This window comes from Geotrypetes seraphini, chromosome 13 (genome assembly GCF_902459505.1).
Source record: "Geotrypetes seraphini chromosome 13, aGeoSer1.1, whole genome shotgun sequence".
In the NCBI taxonomy this organism is placed as follows: domain Eukaryota; kingdom Metazoa; phylum Chordata; class Amphibia; order Gymnophiona; family Dermophiidae; genus Geotrypetes; species Geotrypetes seraphini.
This window is the reverse complement of record NC_047096.1, coordinates 20847876-20865195: the sequence shown is the minus strand read 5'-3', so window position 1 is coordinate 20865195 and position 17320 is coordinate 20847876. Positions and strand designations below refer to the sequence as shown.

General features: G+C 42.6%; 1 protein-coding gene across 2 annotated transcripts in view; it reads right to left on the bottom strand.

The window, feature by feature from the left end:
- The window catches only part of ABCG4 (ATP binding cassette subfamily G member 4), a 131470-nt gene that overhangs the window by 64795 nt on the left and 49355 nt on the right, over positions 1-17320 (bottom strand). For both annotated transcript variants that reach the window (XM_033918125.1, XM_033918126.1), the window contains one exon: positions 7617-7734. In XM_033918125.1, the coding sequence (XP_033774016.1) occupies positions 7617-7734 (118 nt within the window). The remainder of the gene's footprint in view (positions 1-7616; positions 7735-17320) is intronic.

Sequence of the window (17320 nt, the reverse complement as noted above, 5' to 3'; positions counted from 1 at the left end):
GAGAAAAAGCTTCAAATCAACAACCAGAATTTTGATATTGTCAGCCCAATTAAGATCTTAGGGGGTGACATTAGATTGCTACTTAACGTTAGAAGATCATACTGCCATAGACATTGTATACTTAGACTTCCAAAAAAGCCTTTGACAAGGTACCCCATGAACGCCTACTTCGGAAACTAAAGAACCATTGGGTGGAAGGAGACGTACACAGATGGATCAGGAATTGGTTGGCGGGTAGAAAGCAGAGGGTAGGAGTGAAGGGACTGGAGGAAGGTCATGAGTGGTATTCCGCAGGGGTCAGTGCTTGGACCACTGCTATTCAATGTATTTATAAATAATCTAGAAACGGGGACGAAGAGCGAAGTAATAAAATTCGCAGATGACACCAAGTTATTCAATGGGGCTAGGATTAAAGAGAACTGCGAAGACTTACAAAGGGACCTAAACAAAAGGGGAGTGGGCGACGAGATGGCAGATGAAGTTCAATGTAAAGAAATGCAAAGTCTTACACGTAGGAAACAGAAACCCGAGGTACAGCTACACAATGGGAGGGCTGTTATTGAGTGAGAGTTCCCAAGAAAGGGACTTGGGGGTAATAGTGGACATGACAATGAAGCCAAAGCCATCGGCACAATGCACAGCGGCTGCTAAGAAAGCAAATAGAATGCTAGGAATAATCAAGAAGGGTATTACAAACAGAACAAAAGAAGTTATCCTGCCGTTGTATCGGGTGATGGTGCGCCCGCATCTGGAGTACTGCATCCAATATTGGTTGCCATACCTAAAGAAGGATATGGCGATACTCGAGAGGGTTCAGAAGAGAGCGACGCATTTGATAAAAGGTATGGAAAACCTTTCATACGCTGAAAGATTAGAGAGACTGGGGCTTTTTTTGCTGGAGAAGCGGAGATTTAGAGGGGATATGATAGAGACTTATAAGATCACGGAGGGCATAGAGAAAGTGGAGAGGGATAGATTCTTCAAACTTTCGACAACTACAAGAACGAGAGGGCATTCCGAAAAATTAAAAGGGGACAGATTCAGAACCAATGCTAGGAAGTTCTTCTTCACCCAATGGGTGGTGGACACCTGGAACGCGCTTCCAGAGGGAGTGATAGGACAGGGTACGGTATTGGAGTTCAAGAAGGAATTGGCCAATTTTCTGAAGGAAAAGGGGATAGAAGGGTATAGATAGAGGGCTAGTATACAGGTCCTTGACCTGATGGGACGCCGCGTGAGTGGACTGCTGGGCATGATGGGCCTCAGGTCTGACCCAGCAGAGGCACGGCTTATGTTCTTATGTGAGAGATTAGAGAAACTGGGCCTCTTCTCCCTTGAAAAGAGGAGACTGAGAGGGGACATGATCGAAACATTCAAGCTACTGAAGGGAAAAGACTAAGTAGATAAAGACAGGTTGTTCACGCTCTCCAAGGTAGGGAGCACGAGGGGGCACTCTCTAAAGTTAAAAGGGGATAGATTCCGTACAAACGTAAGGAAGTTCTTCTTCACCCAGAGAGTGGTGGAAAATTGGAACGTTCTTCCAGAGGCTGTTATAGGGGATTCAAGACAAAGTTGGACAAGATGCTGCTAAACTGGAACGTACGCAGGTGAGGCTGGACTTATTTAGAGCACTGGTCTTTGACCTGGGGGCCACCGCGTGAGCGGATTGCTGGGCACAATGGACCACTGGTCTGACCCAGCAGCACCAATTCTTATGTTCTTACCGATCTTATGATAAAAAAATGCTTTGTGATCCTCTGGAAACTGCGTACTATTAAAAAAATATTTTGATTTTGTTTCTTATAGATTATTAGTCCAATCTCTAATTCTATCTGCTCTTGATTATTGCAACATTATCTACTTAGCATCCTATAAGAAAACCTTAAATCACATTTGAATAATACAGAATATGGCAGTGCGCTTGATCTTTGGATTAAAAAAATATGATCATGTGAGCCCCTTTTATCGGCAACTGCATTCGTTGCCATTCGAACCGCAAATTCTCTTTAAATTTAGCTGCACTTGCTTTAAAGCTCTTTTTGGTCTGGCTCCAGGATACCTATACTCCAAATTTTAATGTATATAAGTCGAATAAAAATACTCGCAATGTCTGTATGTTTATGTTTCCATCTACAAAAGCTTGTCGCTATAGAAGATTCTTAGATAAGACTTTCGCTTTCCAGTTAGGAAAAATGAATTCCTGGTTAAGTCCTCTGATTTCTAAAACGCAACCAATATCAGGCCTTTAGAAAGTTACTGAAACCCTATTTGTCATAGGTAGGTGCCAGAAATGTAGGCCAGGGTTTAAAGGCTTACATTTCAGGCGCCTACCTTTGATGAGAATCGTTTCTGGCGCTAACCACGCCCACTTCGACCTTAGGTGTTTTAAGGCAGTGTTTCTCAACTTGGTCCTGGAGTACTCCATTGTCAGTCAGGTTTTCAAGATATCCACAATGAATATGCATGAAAGAAATTTGCATATAATGGAGGCAGTGTATGCAAATCAAGTTTATGCAAATTCAATGTGGATATCCTGAAAAACCTGACTGGCTAGGGGGTACTCCAGGACCGAGTCGAGAAACACTGTTTTAAGGCACCTCCATAGATGCAATGAAGATATTGTTTTTCTAGGTGCCAGTAGGCGTCTACAAGGGTTTTTAAATTGGCTTTTAAATGACTTAACCTATTAAGTTAGGCGTCTAACTTAAGGTGCCATTAATAGAATATGGGCCTTACCAGCTAGTGGCTGTTTAATCATGTTTGCTATTACTCTTGTGATTTATTAGTTGACAACTGAAGCAAAGAAATTCTTTCTTTATGTAAATGATATGGTTTAGTTTTATGATATCTTTTATGATATGGTTTAGTTTTATCTTATGTATGTTTTAATTGATGTAAACTATTTAGTTTTTTTGTAAACAGTATAAAGTTAAAAAATATATATATATCTGTGGACTATAAGCACCGGCCAGCTAAGCTTAGTGGACAAATTGAGCCACTTAAACAGGTGGTCTGTCTTTGGCTGCTATGTATAAACTTAGTCAGCCAGCGCTTATAAACAACACAGCTGGCTAAGTTTAAGTCGGCCAAAAATAGACCAGATATTCAAAGACAATCACCAGAAATGGCCTGGCATGCAATATTCAGGCTCAACACCAAATGCGAGAGTCAGGCCAGCTAACCTTTGAGGTCTGAATATTGGGCCCTAAGACATATTTGCAGGTCGTGAAAAAAGAACACCACCGCCCCAAAAATTAATTGGCTTGTTATTCAAAACCACTTATCCAGGGACACAGGCTTTGCTACCCAGATAAGTGCTGCCAATCAGGGCCGGTCAGCGGCATTAGCTGGACAATACTTCTAAAAATGGTTACATGCTGCCCTGGCACTCTCTGGCTAACAGTGAGGTGGAGAGAAAGCAGTCTCAGGGAGTTGTCAGTTAGTAGTAATATTCAGTCCATTAACTAGATAATTATCCAGATAAAGTTAGGGAAGCATAAAGGCCTGAGCATATGAACCATGTGACCTGACATGACAGCAGATTAATCACGGGAAATTATAGGGAAGAAATTGCTATAGAAATGAAATAGTTACAGAGAGATTATCAACTGGAAATGCAAAAACCTGCAGTTAAAAACGTGTACACTTTTTTTTTTTTACAGGTTTGACAGTTCCATCAATTTTTTTAATCATCGTGTTTATTAACTGCAATGCAACCAAAATGTACAACAAATCATGTGGCATAAAAACCCAACTATTACATTGCAATAGAGCCCTATACATTCCCCAACATTCACATATAGGCATCCCATGTTTAACTCAGTTTATACAAAGAGATATGTATAACCTGTAGGATGTATGGAGTGTGCTTCAACATTAATCCCCCCCTTTTTATCAAGCTGCACTACAGATTTTTAGCGTGGGCTGGTGAGGTAAATGCTCAGACACTCAAAGGAATTCTATGTGCATTAGAGCATTTACCATGCTGGCTCGTGCTAAAAACGTCTTGCGCAGCTTGATAAAAAGGGCCCTAAGAAAACATAAGAATAGCCTTACTGGGTCAGACCAATGGTCCATTAAGCCCAGTAGCCTGTTCTCACGGTGGCCAATCCAGGTCATTAGTGACTGGCCAAAACCCAAAAAGTAGCAATATTCCATGCTACTGATCCAGGGCTTCCCACATGTCTTTCTCGATAACAGATTATGGACTTTTCCTCCAGGAACTTGTACAAACCTTTCTTAAAACCAGCTATGCTATCCACTCTTACCACATCCTTTGGCAACGCGTTCCAGAGCTTAACTATTCTCTGAGTGAAAAAAAATTTCCTCCTATTGGTTTTAAAAGTATTTCCCTGTAACTTCGAGTCTTTGTAATTTTTGACGGAGCGAAAAATCGATCCACTTGTACCCGTTTCTACTCCACTCAGGATTTTGTAGGCTTCAATCATATTTCCCCCTCAGCCATCTCTTTTCCAAGCTGAAGAGCCCTAACCATTTTAGTCTTTCTTCATACAAGAGGAATTCCATCCCCTTTACCATCTTGGTCGCTCTTCTTTGAACCTTTTCTAGCGCCACTATATTTTCTTGAGATAAGAGGACCAGAATTGAACGCAATACTCCAGATTTCCAAAATTAGAGCAATATTTGCTGATGGAATTAAATCAGAAAAATACACATATCTACAGCAGGTAGTTGAAATACAGAAAATACAAAATACAAAAGCAGAAGTAATAGGAAGATCTGGGAAAACAGAAAATTATTTGGAGACACTAAAGAGTTTTATAAACAACTTAGATTTACAGATAAAGAAAAGACTATTGAATGCAGAGGACTTCTCAGCTCAGTGACTGAATACAAAGGTGGAATTTATACTTGTAGTAATGAGATGATCAAGAAACACCAGATTATTATAGAAGAATTCTGGAGATTAGGATCTCATGAGAAAGTAGGAGGTGGAAGAAACCCTGGTAGAAGACTTGCACAGAAGAATAATAACATTTGCTAGTTTCATACTCAGGAGCAAATTAGTTACCTTATTTCCCCATATATAGGCCGCGGCCTATACATCGATTTTGCAAATTGGCCTAGTGGGCGTGGCTTGCTTAAATGGGGCAATACATCATCCCCCCCCTCCCTTAAATACCTCCCTCACCGGTAAATACCTCCTGGATAGCCACGCCTGCCTCCTCCACACACGCCGCCTCATTGTATAGGCCAATGTAGGTTTAAAACTCTTAGATAAGCCGTGGCTAGTAACATGGGGCGGCTTATTTAAATTTTGTTATCCCGCCTTTTCAAAATTTCAAAGCGGCTTACATTCATAATACATTTGAGTAGGGTAAAAACAATTAAGACAAAATAACAAAATGACATCAAGTATTAAAATAACATCAAAGTTTTAAAAAAACAACAACAAAAATACTAAACTTTAAAACAGACAAATTTACTGGCACAAAAAGGAAGGGGAAGAACTACAATATTTTTGAAAGGAAAGAACAAAAATGGAAAAAACAAAAGGTAGGGTGGACACTGCAGTTTATTTCTGAGCAGAAAGGCTAGTCAGAAGAAAATTCTACTATTTGATTACAAGAGAACATCCTTAAAAGGACAGTTTCACGGCAAAAGCATCTTCAAAAAGCATAGTTTTTAGGCTGGATTTAAATCTGTCTAATGAATTCCTCATATATAAGCTGGTGCTGAGTTCCATAGTGTGGGAGTGGTGACGGCATTTCCTGTGGCCTATACATGGGAGTGGCCTATATATGGGGAAATACGGTAATTTTGGGCTCCTTTTACAAAGCCAGGGTAGCAGCTCCTGCCTGCAGTAATAGCTTCGACGCCCATAGGGATTTAATGGGCGTCAGAGCGTTTGCTGTATGGCAGCCGCTACTGTGACTTTGTAAAAAGTGAGGGGGAGGGGCAGTGCTGAAGGACAGTGCTGAACTTCAAGAAAGGGAACTACGTTGCTATGAGGGAAATGGTGGGGAGGAAGCTCAGAAACATCTTTAGGATGGAGACTGTGGGAAGCGCCTGGACCCTATTCAGGAACACCCTGCAGGAAGCACAGAGAATGTACGTCCCCAATTTCAGGAAAGGCTGCAAGAACAAGCGATCAAAGGACCCGGTTTGGATGTCAATAGAAGTAAAGAGGGCGATAAAGGACAAAAAAGTATCTTTCCGGAGATGGAAAAAGGACCCAACAGAGGAAAATCACCAGGCGCACAGGAAATGCCAAAAGGAATGCCACCGGGAGGTTAGAAAAGCAAAAGGGAAATACGAAGAGGGGCTGGCCAAGGAGGCGAAAAACTTCAAGACATTCTTCAGTTACATTAAGGGGAAGCGACCAGCGAGAGAGGAGGTAGGGCCGTTGGACGATGGGGACAGGAAGGGAGTGATTAAGGAGGATAAAGAGGTAGCTGCGAGGTTGAACACGTTCTTCTCGTCGGTTTTCACAAGCGAAGACACATCTAATATACCAGACTCAGAGGAGCTCATGAGTGGGGAACAGGCTGAAAAATTAGAGCACATAGAGGTAAGTAGGGAGGATGTCCTCCAACAGATAGACAGGTTAAAATGCGGCAAATCACCGGGCCTGGACGGGATCCACCCAAGGGTTCTGAAGGAACTAAGACAGGAAATAGCGGGCACAATCCAACATGTTTGCAACCTATCCTTGAAAACTGGTGAGGTGCCAGAGGACTGGAAATTGGCAAATGTCACACCCATCTTCAAGAAGGGATCGAGGGGTGACCCCGGGAACTACAGGCCGGTGAGCCTGACTTCAATTATAGGGAAGATGGTGGAAGCTATGATCAAGGACGGCATTTGTGAGCACATCGAGAGGAATGGCCTACTGAGAACAAGCCAGCACGGATTCTGTAAGGGAAGGTCGTGCCTAACGAACCTTCTGTACTTCTTTGAGGGAATAAGCAGTCGGGTGGACAATGGGGAGCCCATAGACATCATTTACCTCGACTGGGCTTGATGGACCATTGGTCTGACCCAGTAAGGCTATTCTTAGTATTTCAATGCCATGTTGGACTTAACCCAGGGGAGAGGCAGCGTCTTGAATGGGTGGTGTTGGGGAAGCGAGATGTGTAATTGGGAAAGACTTTAGATGTAGGGAGAGGAAGATAGATAGATAGAGATATATAGAGAGAGATATAGAGAGATAGATTTTATTTCTGCTCAATAAAGATATTTTCAGATAAGAGAGGAAACTTGAGCATGCATAGAACAAACACATTGCCCCCATCTTTCTCCCACTTAGCCTCACAATATTGCACTTACTAACAGACACCAACGTGCTCCACATAACATGCATGGGGGGGCAGCTATGAACACCTAACTGCCTGGTGGTATTGAAGCCATCTCATGGGGCTTTGCATGGTTTAATCTTTGAAATGGCTAGAGCTGTGCCAGTCAGCAGTTCAAGGCATCCAAGCAGGTTAGTGGGAACACTGCCCACTGTTGTATCCCTTGTCTTTAGAACACTGGCCTCTCCCCTTCACAGCCCCTCTCCTACCCCTCAATATACCTCGCCCCCTCCCCCCTCCTTTAGCACCTGCTTCTGTTCAGGGTGAAGTTGAGAACCCTTTAGTGCAGCATCACCTCACCTGTACCCTGCCAGGATATTCATAAATGTTGATTTTCCAGCACCTGATGGTCCCATAATCCCAATAAGCTGCCGGCTGCAGAACTTCCCCGACAGACATTTCAGCAGGGTCTTGTATCCTGGAAAAAAAAGATGGGAGGTAAGTGGAAAACCCCCCCACTAAATAGCCCCTTTTGCTTAAGCCTTCGCAGTAATGCAATGCTCACCCTTAAATGTTAAACAAATTATTCAATTTTTACAGATTTATTAATTGTCTGTCTCCCTGTATTGCTCTCCAATGCCTTAAATTCCTCTTGTCTTCTGCTCCTTGTCTCATCACAAGCAGAAAATCACAGAAATTTAAAACCAAATTCTCTAGTAGGGCTCAGTGAAACACCAAAGGTCCTGGGGGAGATTCAACTAGCAAATACAGGGCCATTTTAAAAAAAGTTTTTGGTAATTATTATCTGGAGAGGGCACCCTCGTTCCCAGCATCTCCTTTGCTTCCCCTATCTCTGCACCCTATCCAGATTTTTGCTTCTCCCTCTTCATATCCCTACATCTCCCCTTCCCTTAGAAGAGCAGAGAGAGCTGAAATTATATTCTGTACCTAACAAGGCTTGTTACCCAGAGTAGCGATACGTCATTTCCACAAACTCCTTAGTCCCTCCGGTTTCTCCTCTGAAGCAAAGCACTCAGGGCACTGGACCAGGCCTCCCAGCGGCAGCTAGCACCTCCAGTTTAAACTCCTCTCTTTGGCATGGGCATTAATTATTAAAGAAAGATTTTGTCTTGCTGACTACATGGCCTGAGGCCAGGCTGTCTTTTTATTCCCCTGTCTGTTTTTGAGTTGTTCTCTTGTGCCAGCACGGTATTGCTTGTCTGACAAAAAGCCAAACGGATATGGAAATCTAAGGAAGGTGATAACAGTGTAGTAGGTGTGAGCTAAATCCAGTCAAATAAATAAATGCAGAAATACATATTTAGCAAGGCCTTTCAGCTTCGGGAGAGTGAATCTTTTGTCAGGGCAGCCACCAGATTGTGTCACCCATCCGTGTTACTTAAAACCATCTCTTTGGCACCTGGCAGAGGAAACAAGTATGACTTCTGTCACACAGTGGGAATGAAAAATGGAGAGGATTACTTTGTACAAACAGGTCAAACATCAATGGTCTTAAGAAGAATACGCTTCCAAAGCCTATGTGAGGAGTGTGTGGCGCAGTGGTTGGATCTACAGCCTCAGCACCCTGGGGTTGTGGGTTCAAACCCCGCGCTGCTCCTTGTGACCCTGGGCAAGTCACTTAATCCTCCGTAGCTCCAGGTACGTTAGATAGATTGTGAGCCCACCGGGACATAGAGGGAAGATGCTTGAGTACCTGATTGTAAAAACCGCTTAGATAACCTTGATAGGCGGTATATAAAATCCTAATAAACTTGAAACAGTGGGTATGCTCCCATCTCTGTCACTTTCCCCTCCAAAGTACAGAACATTTTATCCTCTTCCTAAGACTAGAGAGACCCCACAGTCATCTTTGGTCTCAAAAATGCAGCCTTTACTGATCAACCACAAGTAGGCCGAAGTCTAGGAGCTATTTCTCAGCTTGCACCGCTAGAACTGGCCCAGTACAGTATCAGTTCCCCAGACAATGCTCACAGAAAAAAAGCTGTTCAAACCGAAATGGTGTTTGCTAAATCATTCTGTCTCAACTTAGAGCTTTCAATATACACATCTCCCTCGTTATTCGCAGGGGATAGGGGCAGAGCCGGACCGCGAATAGGGAAATACCGTGAATATCCAGCTCTGACCCACCCTCGCCTCCCTCCCGCCTTCCCCCGGCATCCCGGCCTTACCTGGTGGTCTAGCGGGCTTTCGGAGCGTAGGAAGATCACTCCTGCCCCGAAATCCCGCTAGACCACCAGGTAAGGCTGGGATGCCAGGGGGAAGGCAAAAATATGGGTTTGTTTTTTTTCCCCCCTCCCCCCCCAAAAAAAAAATCACGATTAGGTGAAATCGCAAGTGCGGAAACCGCGAATGGGGAGGGGGAAGTGTATGCTTCCAGTTATTTCACTCTAAGGGCTCCTTTTACTAAGGTACGCTAGCGTTTTTAGCGCACGCAGTAGATTAGTGCGTGCTAACCCCGTGCTATGTGGCTAGAACTAATGCCGGCATTAGCGTCTAGCGCGCTTGGCACTTAAGCGCATGCTATTCTGCACGTTACTGCCCTAACGCAGCTTAGTAAAAGGAGCCCTAAGCAAAATCCTTTTACTACAATTCTTCAATTTTATATGTTGTCTTTCATATTATCTTTAACCAAAGGCCTCAGAAACAGCACTCCACCGCCCCATACACACAGTCTTTTTGCGCGGAGAATTATATGTTGAATCCTCATAGGCCAAGGTTAAGGGTGTATTCTAACTATTCCCAACCAAACTTTTTCAATGTGTTTCTTAAACTTTTATATTATTTTTTTGCTTATTCTTTTTACTTATCTTAGTAGTAGTTAAGGCTTTACTGCATGTTGATAGACTAAGCAACTGACCCCGACATGTTTCGCTATGCCTTTGTCAAGGGTCCGGCCGTAACCGCTGTCATCCGACTCTCGTAAATACTTTTGGTAAGTGTGCGTATGGGGCAGTGGAGTGGTGTTTCCGGGGTGAAAGCTTCCCCTCTGATTCTTCTTAGATCCTCAGCTTATTGCCGAACTGCTATAATGAATGTGTTTATGTAATGGGTAGGATTTCTGAATGGAAAAGGGAGAAACATGCCTCAAGATTTAGGGATTAACTAAGAAGAGTAATGTCCCTCCCACTGCCAGTACAGATTAAAAAAAAAACCAAAAATGAAAACAAAGTAACACTTCAGCCTCTTTCAGCAAAATAATACATGGCAATAAACTTTATAAAGGTTAATTTAAAAAGATAAGACCATAAGAACAGTCATACTGGAGGGGGGATAGAAGACAGGAAAGACAGATTATAAAATTTATTATGTGTATATGAAAAATGAATGGAAGAAATGACATTAAAATTAGTATTATTAGTATGGGAATGGGGGGGTCTGAGGCAGAGCGTGTGCAGAGTCTGAGGCGGAGCTTGGGCGGGTCTAGGGCAGAGGTTGGCAGAGCTTTTGGTCCCCCCCCAAACAAAAAAGTGTTCCATTGCCTATGGTTTCCCCCATGTCTGTCTCAATAGCAGACTGTGGACTTTTCCTCCAGGAACTTGCCCAAACCTTTTTTAAAACCAGCTACGTTAACTGCTCTTACAACATCCTCTGGCAATGCTTTCCAGAGATTAACTATTTGCTGAGTGAAAAAATATTTCCTTCTATTGGTTTTAAAAGTATTTCCCTGTAACTTCATCGAGTGTCCCCTTAGCCTTTGTAATTATGACTGGAGTAAAAAATTGATCCACTTATACCTGTTCTAAACCATTCAGGATTTTGTAGACTTCAATCATATCTCCCTTCAGCCATATTTTTCCAAGCTGAAGAGCCCTAATCTCTTTAGTCTTTCCTCATACAAGAGGAGTTCCATCTCCTTTATCATTCTGGTCGCTCTTATTTGAACCTTTTCTAGTTCTGCTATATATTTTTTGGAGATAAGGTGACCAGAATTGAATGCAATACTCCAAGTGAAGTCGTACCATGAAGCGATAAAAAGGCATTATAACATTGTTTACTATCCCTTTTCTAGTAATTCCTAGCATCTTGTTTGCTTATTTGGTCGCCGCAGCACACTGGGCAGAAGGTTTCAGGGTATTGTTTACAATGACCCCCAGAACTATTTCATGAGCGCCGACTCCCAAGGTGGACCCTAGCCTCTGGTAACTATGATTTAGGTTATTCTTCTTTGCATTTGTCCACATTAAATTTCATCTGCCATTTGGACATCCAGTCTTCCAATTTCTTAAGGTCTGCCTGCAATGTTTCACAGTCTGCATGCGTTTTAACAATTTTAAACAGTTGTAGTGTCATCTGCAAATTTAATCACCTCACTCGTCATTCCAATTTCCAGATCATTTATAAATAAGTTAAATAGCACCAGTCCCAGTACAGATCCCTGCAATCCTAATCTTTGCCACGATCCTTTTAGCTTCTTTTTAAACATTTTCCTCATTTTATCTTAGTTGCTTTTTCTCACGTGGTAGGACATGGTAGCACACCAGAGAAGATTATTAAGTTGATAGACTGGTATAAGAACATAAGAAGTTGCCTCTGCTGGGTCAGATCAGAGGTCCATCGCGCCCATCAGGCCCATGACCTGTACGGTGATCATTGTCTGAACCCTTAAATCCCCTTGGTCTCTATCTATACTCTCTCTATATCCCATCTCTACCTCTATCTGTACCCCTCAACCCCCCTATCTTTCAGGAATTTATCCAATCCTTCTTTAAAACCCTGTAGTGTACTCTGTCCTATCACAACCTCCGGCAGTGCGTTCCATGTGTCCACCACCCTCTGAATGAAAAAGAACTTCCTAGCATTGGTTCTAAACCTGTCCCCTTTCAGCTGTGCTATGAAGTTTGCAGTTAAGTGTCTCCCTATTGTTATATTTTGATCCTTGCTAGTATATATGAATTGGGAACTGAGCATTGTGTGTTGAATGGAACTGTATATGAATATCAGAGTGGAACTGTATTTTTCCTTGAAGGCTGATATCCTGAGACTTATAGTAGAACACTGGAGTTTTTTCATGAATTATTTGATGTGACAAAGTGGAGTTTTTTTTTAACCCAAGAAGATTAAGTGAGGTTTTTTTCTCCACTTTGCTTTTTGTTTGGAATTTGGCTTTCTGTCCCTGCTGGATGGGCTTGGGAGAGGAGCTCCAGTGAATATATAGAGTATGTAGTGGTTAATTAATTCATTGATTTATCGTACTCACTCCTATAAATTTTGGTAATTTAAATCACCAATTATTATACTGTTCCCAAATTTGCCAGCTTTCCTAATCTCTGAAAACATTTCTTCATATGTCTGTTCATTCTGACCTGGGGGATTTCTATCCATGTGGATTGCATACTGCTATCTAAGTCAGTGTTTCTCAACTCAGTCTTGGAGTACCCCCTTGCCAGTCAGGTTTTCAGGATATCCACATTGAATTTGCATACACTTGATTTGCATACACTGCTTCCATTATATGCAAATTTCTTTCATGCATATTCATTGTGGATATCTTGAAAACCTGACTGGCAAGGGGGTACCCCAGGACCGAGTTGAGAAACTATGTCATGCAAAATGTTTATTTTTATTGATTCAATTCCCTCTTTGACTCCTCCTCCAATTTGATCTACGCAATCATTGCAATATAATTTGTACCCTGTTAATACAGTGTCTAATTGATTGTCCTCCTTCCACCAGGTTTCTGAGATGCCTATTATATCTACCTCCTCATTCAGTGCTATATACTCTAACTCTCCTATTTTAATTTTTAGATTTCTAGCATTTGTATACAGATACATCAAATTGTGTTTTTCTCTTATATCTACAGGCTGCTGAGAAGATGACAGGGATAATTTGAGTCCTTTAATGTACCTTCCATTTAAACACTTCTGGCTTGTTTTCACCACTATTGATACCACCCTATTAGGACTCCCTAAATATCTTGTTTCAATAGTATCCTTCAAGGATACTCCACACTGAACCATCTGTTCCTGGGTGACTTGTCAGCTTCGCCCCCCCCCCCCCAACTTAGAGCAGCTTTTAAACCAGTGGTCTCAAACTCGCGGTCCAGGGGCCACATGCGGCCTGCCAGATACCATTTTGAGGCCCTCAGTATGTCTATCATAAGGTAATCAAAGGTAAAATAAAAAACAGTTTCTTGATCATATGTCTCTTTAGCTATAAATTGCAATATTATTATTAAAACTTAGCCAAAAGGAAAGATTTATAAACTATAAAGAGTTTTACCTCATGCAAAATTGTCATTTTTTTAATAAGACATTAACTATTTTTTTTCTGAGGCCCTCCAAGTACCTACAAATCCGAAATGTGGCCCTGTAAAAAGGGTCTGAGTTTGAGACCACTGTTTTAAACTATTTCATTTTTAAAAATTAGCACCAGCAGCCTGGTTCTATCCCGGTAAAGGTGGAATTCATCCTTTCACAATAGGCTCCCCCTTTCCCAGAATGTTGCCCAATTCTTAATAAATCTAAATCCCTCATCCCTGCACTACTGTTTTAATCACACATTGTGACTTCAGAGCTCTGCCTGTCTCTTGGGTCCTGTGTGTGGAACAGGGAGCACTTCTGAAAATGCTTCCCTGGAGGTTCTGGATTTTAACTTCCTACCCAAGAGTCTAAATTTGTCTTCCAGAACCTCCTTCCCACATTTTTCTAAGGAATATTGCTACTCCTTGGGTTTTGGCCAGGTACTAGTGATCTGGATTGGCCACCATGAGTATGGGCTACTTGGATTGATGCATAATACATGGATGCCAACAATTTTGAAAAGAGGTGTAGAAATCACGAATAAAATCGTCTCGAACCTGGAAACGGGCAATAGCGTCCATGTTTTATGCAGATATTCATTTGTTCTATGATTCTTAAGACTCCTGATGCAGGCCTGTTGGCCGAAACATGTACATGTCGAGTCATTGAATCATTGATTGTACCATGATTGCAAGAATAAAAGATTTATACATCTACAGACAAGTTTTGTGGACACTAATTCAGTGCACATCATTCTTTGTTGGACAATTCCATTCTCCTTTTCTTTGGTAATTTTTTGTGGTTTTGTTGTTCCCCTGTTTTTGTTTGCTGTCTCCAGAATTGTACACAATATTCTAGATGACATTTCATTGCTCACACTGAACTTCAGGGAAAACTCACAACAAAAACTCGAGAGTCTTAACACTGCCCTTATAAGCACCTCATCAACAATAATGAATTGGTATGGGAAATTTTTAACTTAGCCTCTGGTGGAAGATCTTGAGGCATGTACCCATGGTTCCCAGTTGGTGACCATCCAGCAGAATCTGTGAGTTGATCTGGAAAGAGGGCATGGAACATCTGTTTATATCAATGGGATATACAGACCTCCTTCGCTGGCAGGAGAAATGGAGGTTTAATTGAACATATTGACAAAATTTCTATGAAAGGGTTAGAGCTGATACTAGATGATTTCGGTCTATCCAGATGTAGACTAACATGTAGATAACATGAGGAGGGATCTAGCAAAACTTGAAGAATGGTCTAGAGTTTGACAGCTTAGATTTAATGCTAATGAAAATGCAGGATCATTTGTTTGTGCTGCAAAATCCCATGAGAATAGCACAATACAGGGGTGAAGTTCTTCGTTGCTTGAAAGAAGAGCTATGATCATAGGGTGGCCAGATAGGTTAAAGGAGCAATGGTGAGAGCCAGAGGGATGCTTGAATGCATAGGGAGAGAAGTGGCCAGTAGGCTAAAAAGAGATGTATAAGTCTCTGGTGAAATCTCATTTGGAGTACTGTGTGCAATTCTGAAGACCACACTTTTAAAAGGTTAGAAATAGGATGGAGTCCCTCCAGAGGGCAGCTACTAGAGAATGACACGGTGACAAAAATTTTCCCCGCCCCCCCCCCCCCACGGGAACTCATTTTCCCACCCTGTCTCAGCAAATTCTTTCCCTGTCCCTGCCCCATTCTTGCAAGCTCCGTCCTCATCTGCACAAGCCTCAAGCACATTAAAATCGCAGGTGTTCAAGGCTTGTGCAGTTAAGGCAGAGCTTACAGGAATGGGGCAGGGACAGCAACAAAACTTGCAGGGATGGGACAGGGAAATTGAGTTCCTGTGGGGACGGGGGCAAATTTGTCCCCCATGTCATTCTCTAGCAGCTACTAAAATGGTCAAAGGTCTTCATCAGAAAGCACATGGGGACAGACTTAAGATCTAACTATGTACGCTTTGGAAGAAATGAAGGAGAGGAGACACCTCCATGTTTTACATGCACAAGAGATAAGCCCCTTTGTGTAGAGGCTGTAGTAGAGTGTTAGCCTCCACTTCTTATAACCTTGTTGCAATGAGGAAAAGAAAAGAATGAGGATTTATAGGGAAGAGTTAAAAAGGACAGTATCAAAACTAAACTAAGGATGTATTTCTTGCCAGTGAATGCAAAGAGCATCCTCCCAGCAGAGGCAAGGGAGAAGAGAACAGAGAACATGAGACAAGAACAGAGGATCTGTGAGGGAGAGGAAGGGATTGTATAGCTTAGCAGTTGGTGTGGATAGAACGTATGATTTTTATTTGCTGTCATTTTCTCTGCTTTATAGCAAACAAGAGCCTCACTTAGCTCCGGGAAGGGGTAAAACGCAGACCTCACGGACCTGACGGACCTCGCGGATCTAAATTCGTACAGCCTTAAAAATCTGAGGTCCGTGTCGGTCCATGGCCCTGCCGCTTGTAGTTTCTGTCGCTGACAGACCTTGATTGAGATTTGAGCGCCGATGGATCCGTCTCAGCATAGGGAGGGAAAAGTGTTAAGATCCGTCAGCGCTAAAAAATCTCTTCGAGGTCTGTCAGAGCCAGAGACTAATGCTGGAGTTTGGAGACTTCTTTTCCGTAACGCACGTCCAAAACCTATGTCCCCGCTCTCTTGGCTTCTGCTCTGCCGCTCCAGCTCTGACAGACCTGGCTCTGACAGACCTCGAAGAGATTTTTAGCGCTGACAGATCCTAACACTTTTCCCTCCCTATGCTGAGACGGATCCGTCAGTGCTAAAATCTCAATCAAGGTCTGTCAGCGACAGAAACTACAAGCGGCAGGGACACGGACCGACACAGACCTCAGATTTTTAAGGCCGTATGGGTTTAGATCTGCGAGGTCCGTGTTTTACCCCTTCCCCTTAGCTCCTTCTATTACCTCACCTTTTGCACGCAGCAAACGCTGGAGCTGAGACAACCTATTCTACTAATACCGTGTTTCCCCGATGATAAGGCAGGGCCATCAAATAAGACATCCCCCCCTTTTTAGAAAAAAATGTAAAATAAGGCACCCCCCCCCCGCAAATAAGCCACCCACCGAAACCTGCGCTTACCCGAATCGGGTGGTACGGTGGGTGACTCCGTGTGGTCCCTCCGTCTACCTTATTTGCCTCCATGGCTGCGTGCCGCGCCTCGTCATGAAGTGAAGAGGAGGAAGTGACAGGACTGCAGCGCGCGCACGTGACTCCGCGCAAGGAAACACAGGCAGCTTCCCTCATCCCTCCCTAACGGAGACTGCAGGAGTTTGTTCACGGCCAGAACATCCAATACAGGTAATAAAATTCTGTTTTTTTTCAACAATAACTGTGTACTGTAGTCTTCTTCATGGGTAAATAAGGCATCCCCCCGAAAATAAGCCCTAGAGCATATTTTGGCCTTCCAAAAAAAATAAGACAGTGTCTTACCATCGGGGAAACAGGGTAAGTGGAAGTATGGATGCAGCTGTCTTAGCACTGATTTGCAATATGAATGAATTAAAATGAACATAGTCGAAGCAGTCAGGTGGAGAGAAGCTTTCAGCTAAACATTTAGCCAGTTAGGGTTAGCCAAAAATACTCCTACAGATGAATAACATGGCTAAAATGAGCTTGCTGTCTTGACCATTCAAGGACTACTTAGAAGTTGAGTCTATGTTTGTACCACTAGAGAACAAACATAAGAGCAATATGAATGACCCATATATCCAATGGTTTTTAAAGTATGGTTTGCTGCTTTTCAGCACCAGGGTCTGGACAGATCCTCTGATAGTCAGCCAACAAACTCAAAATTT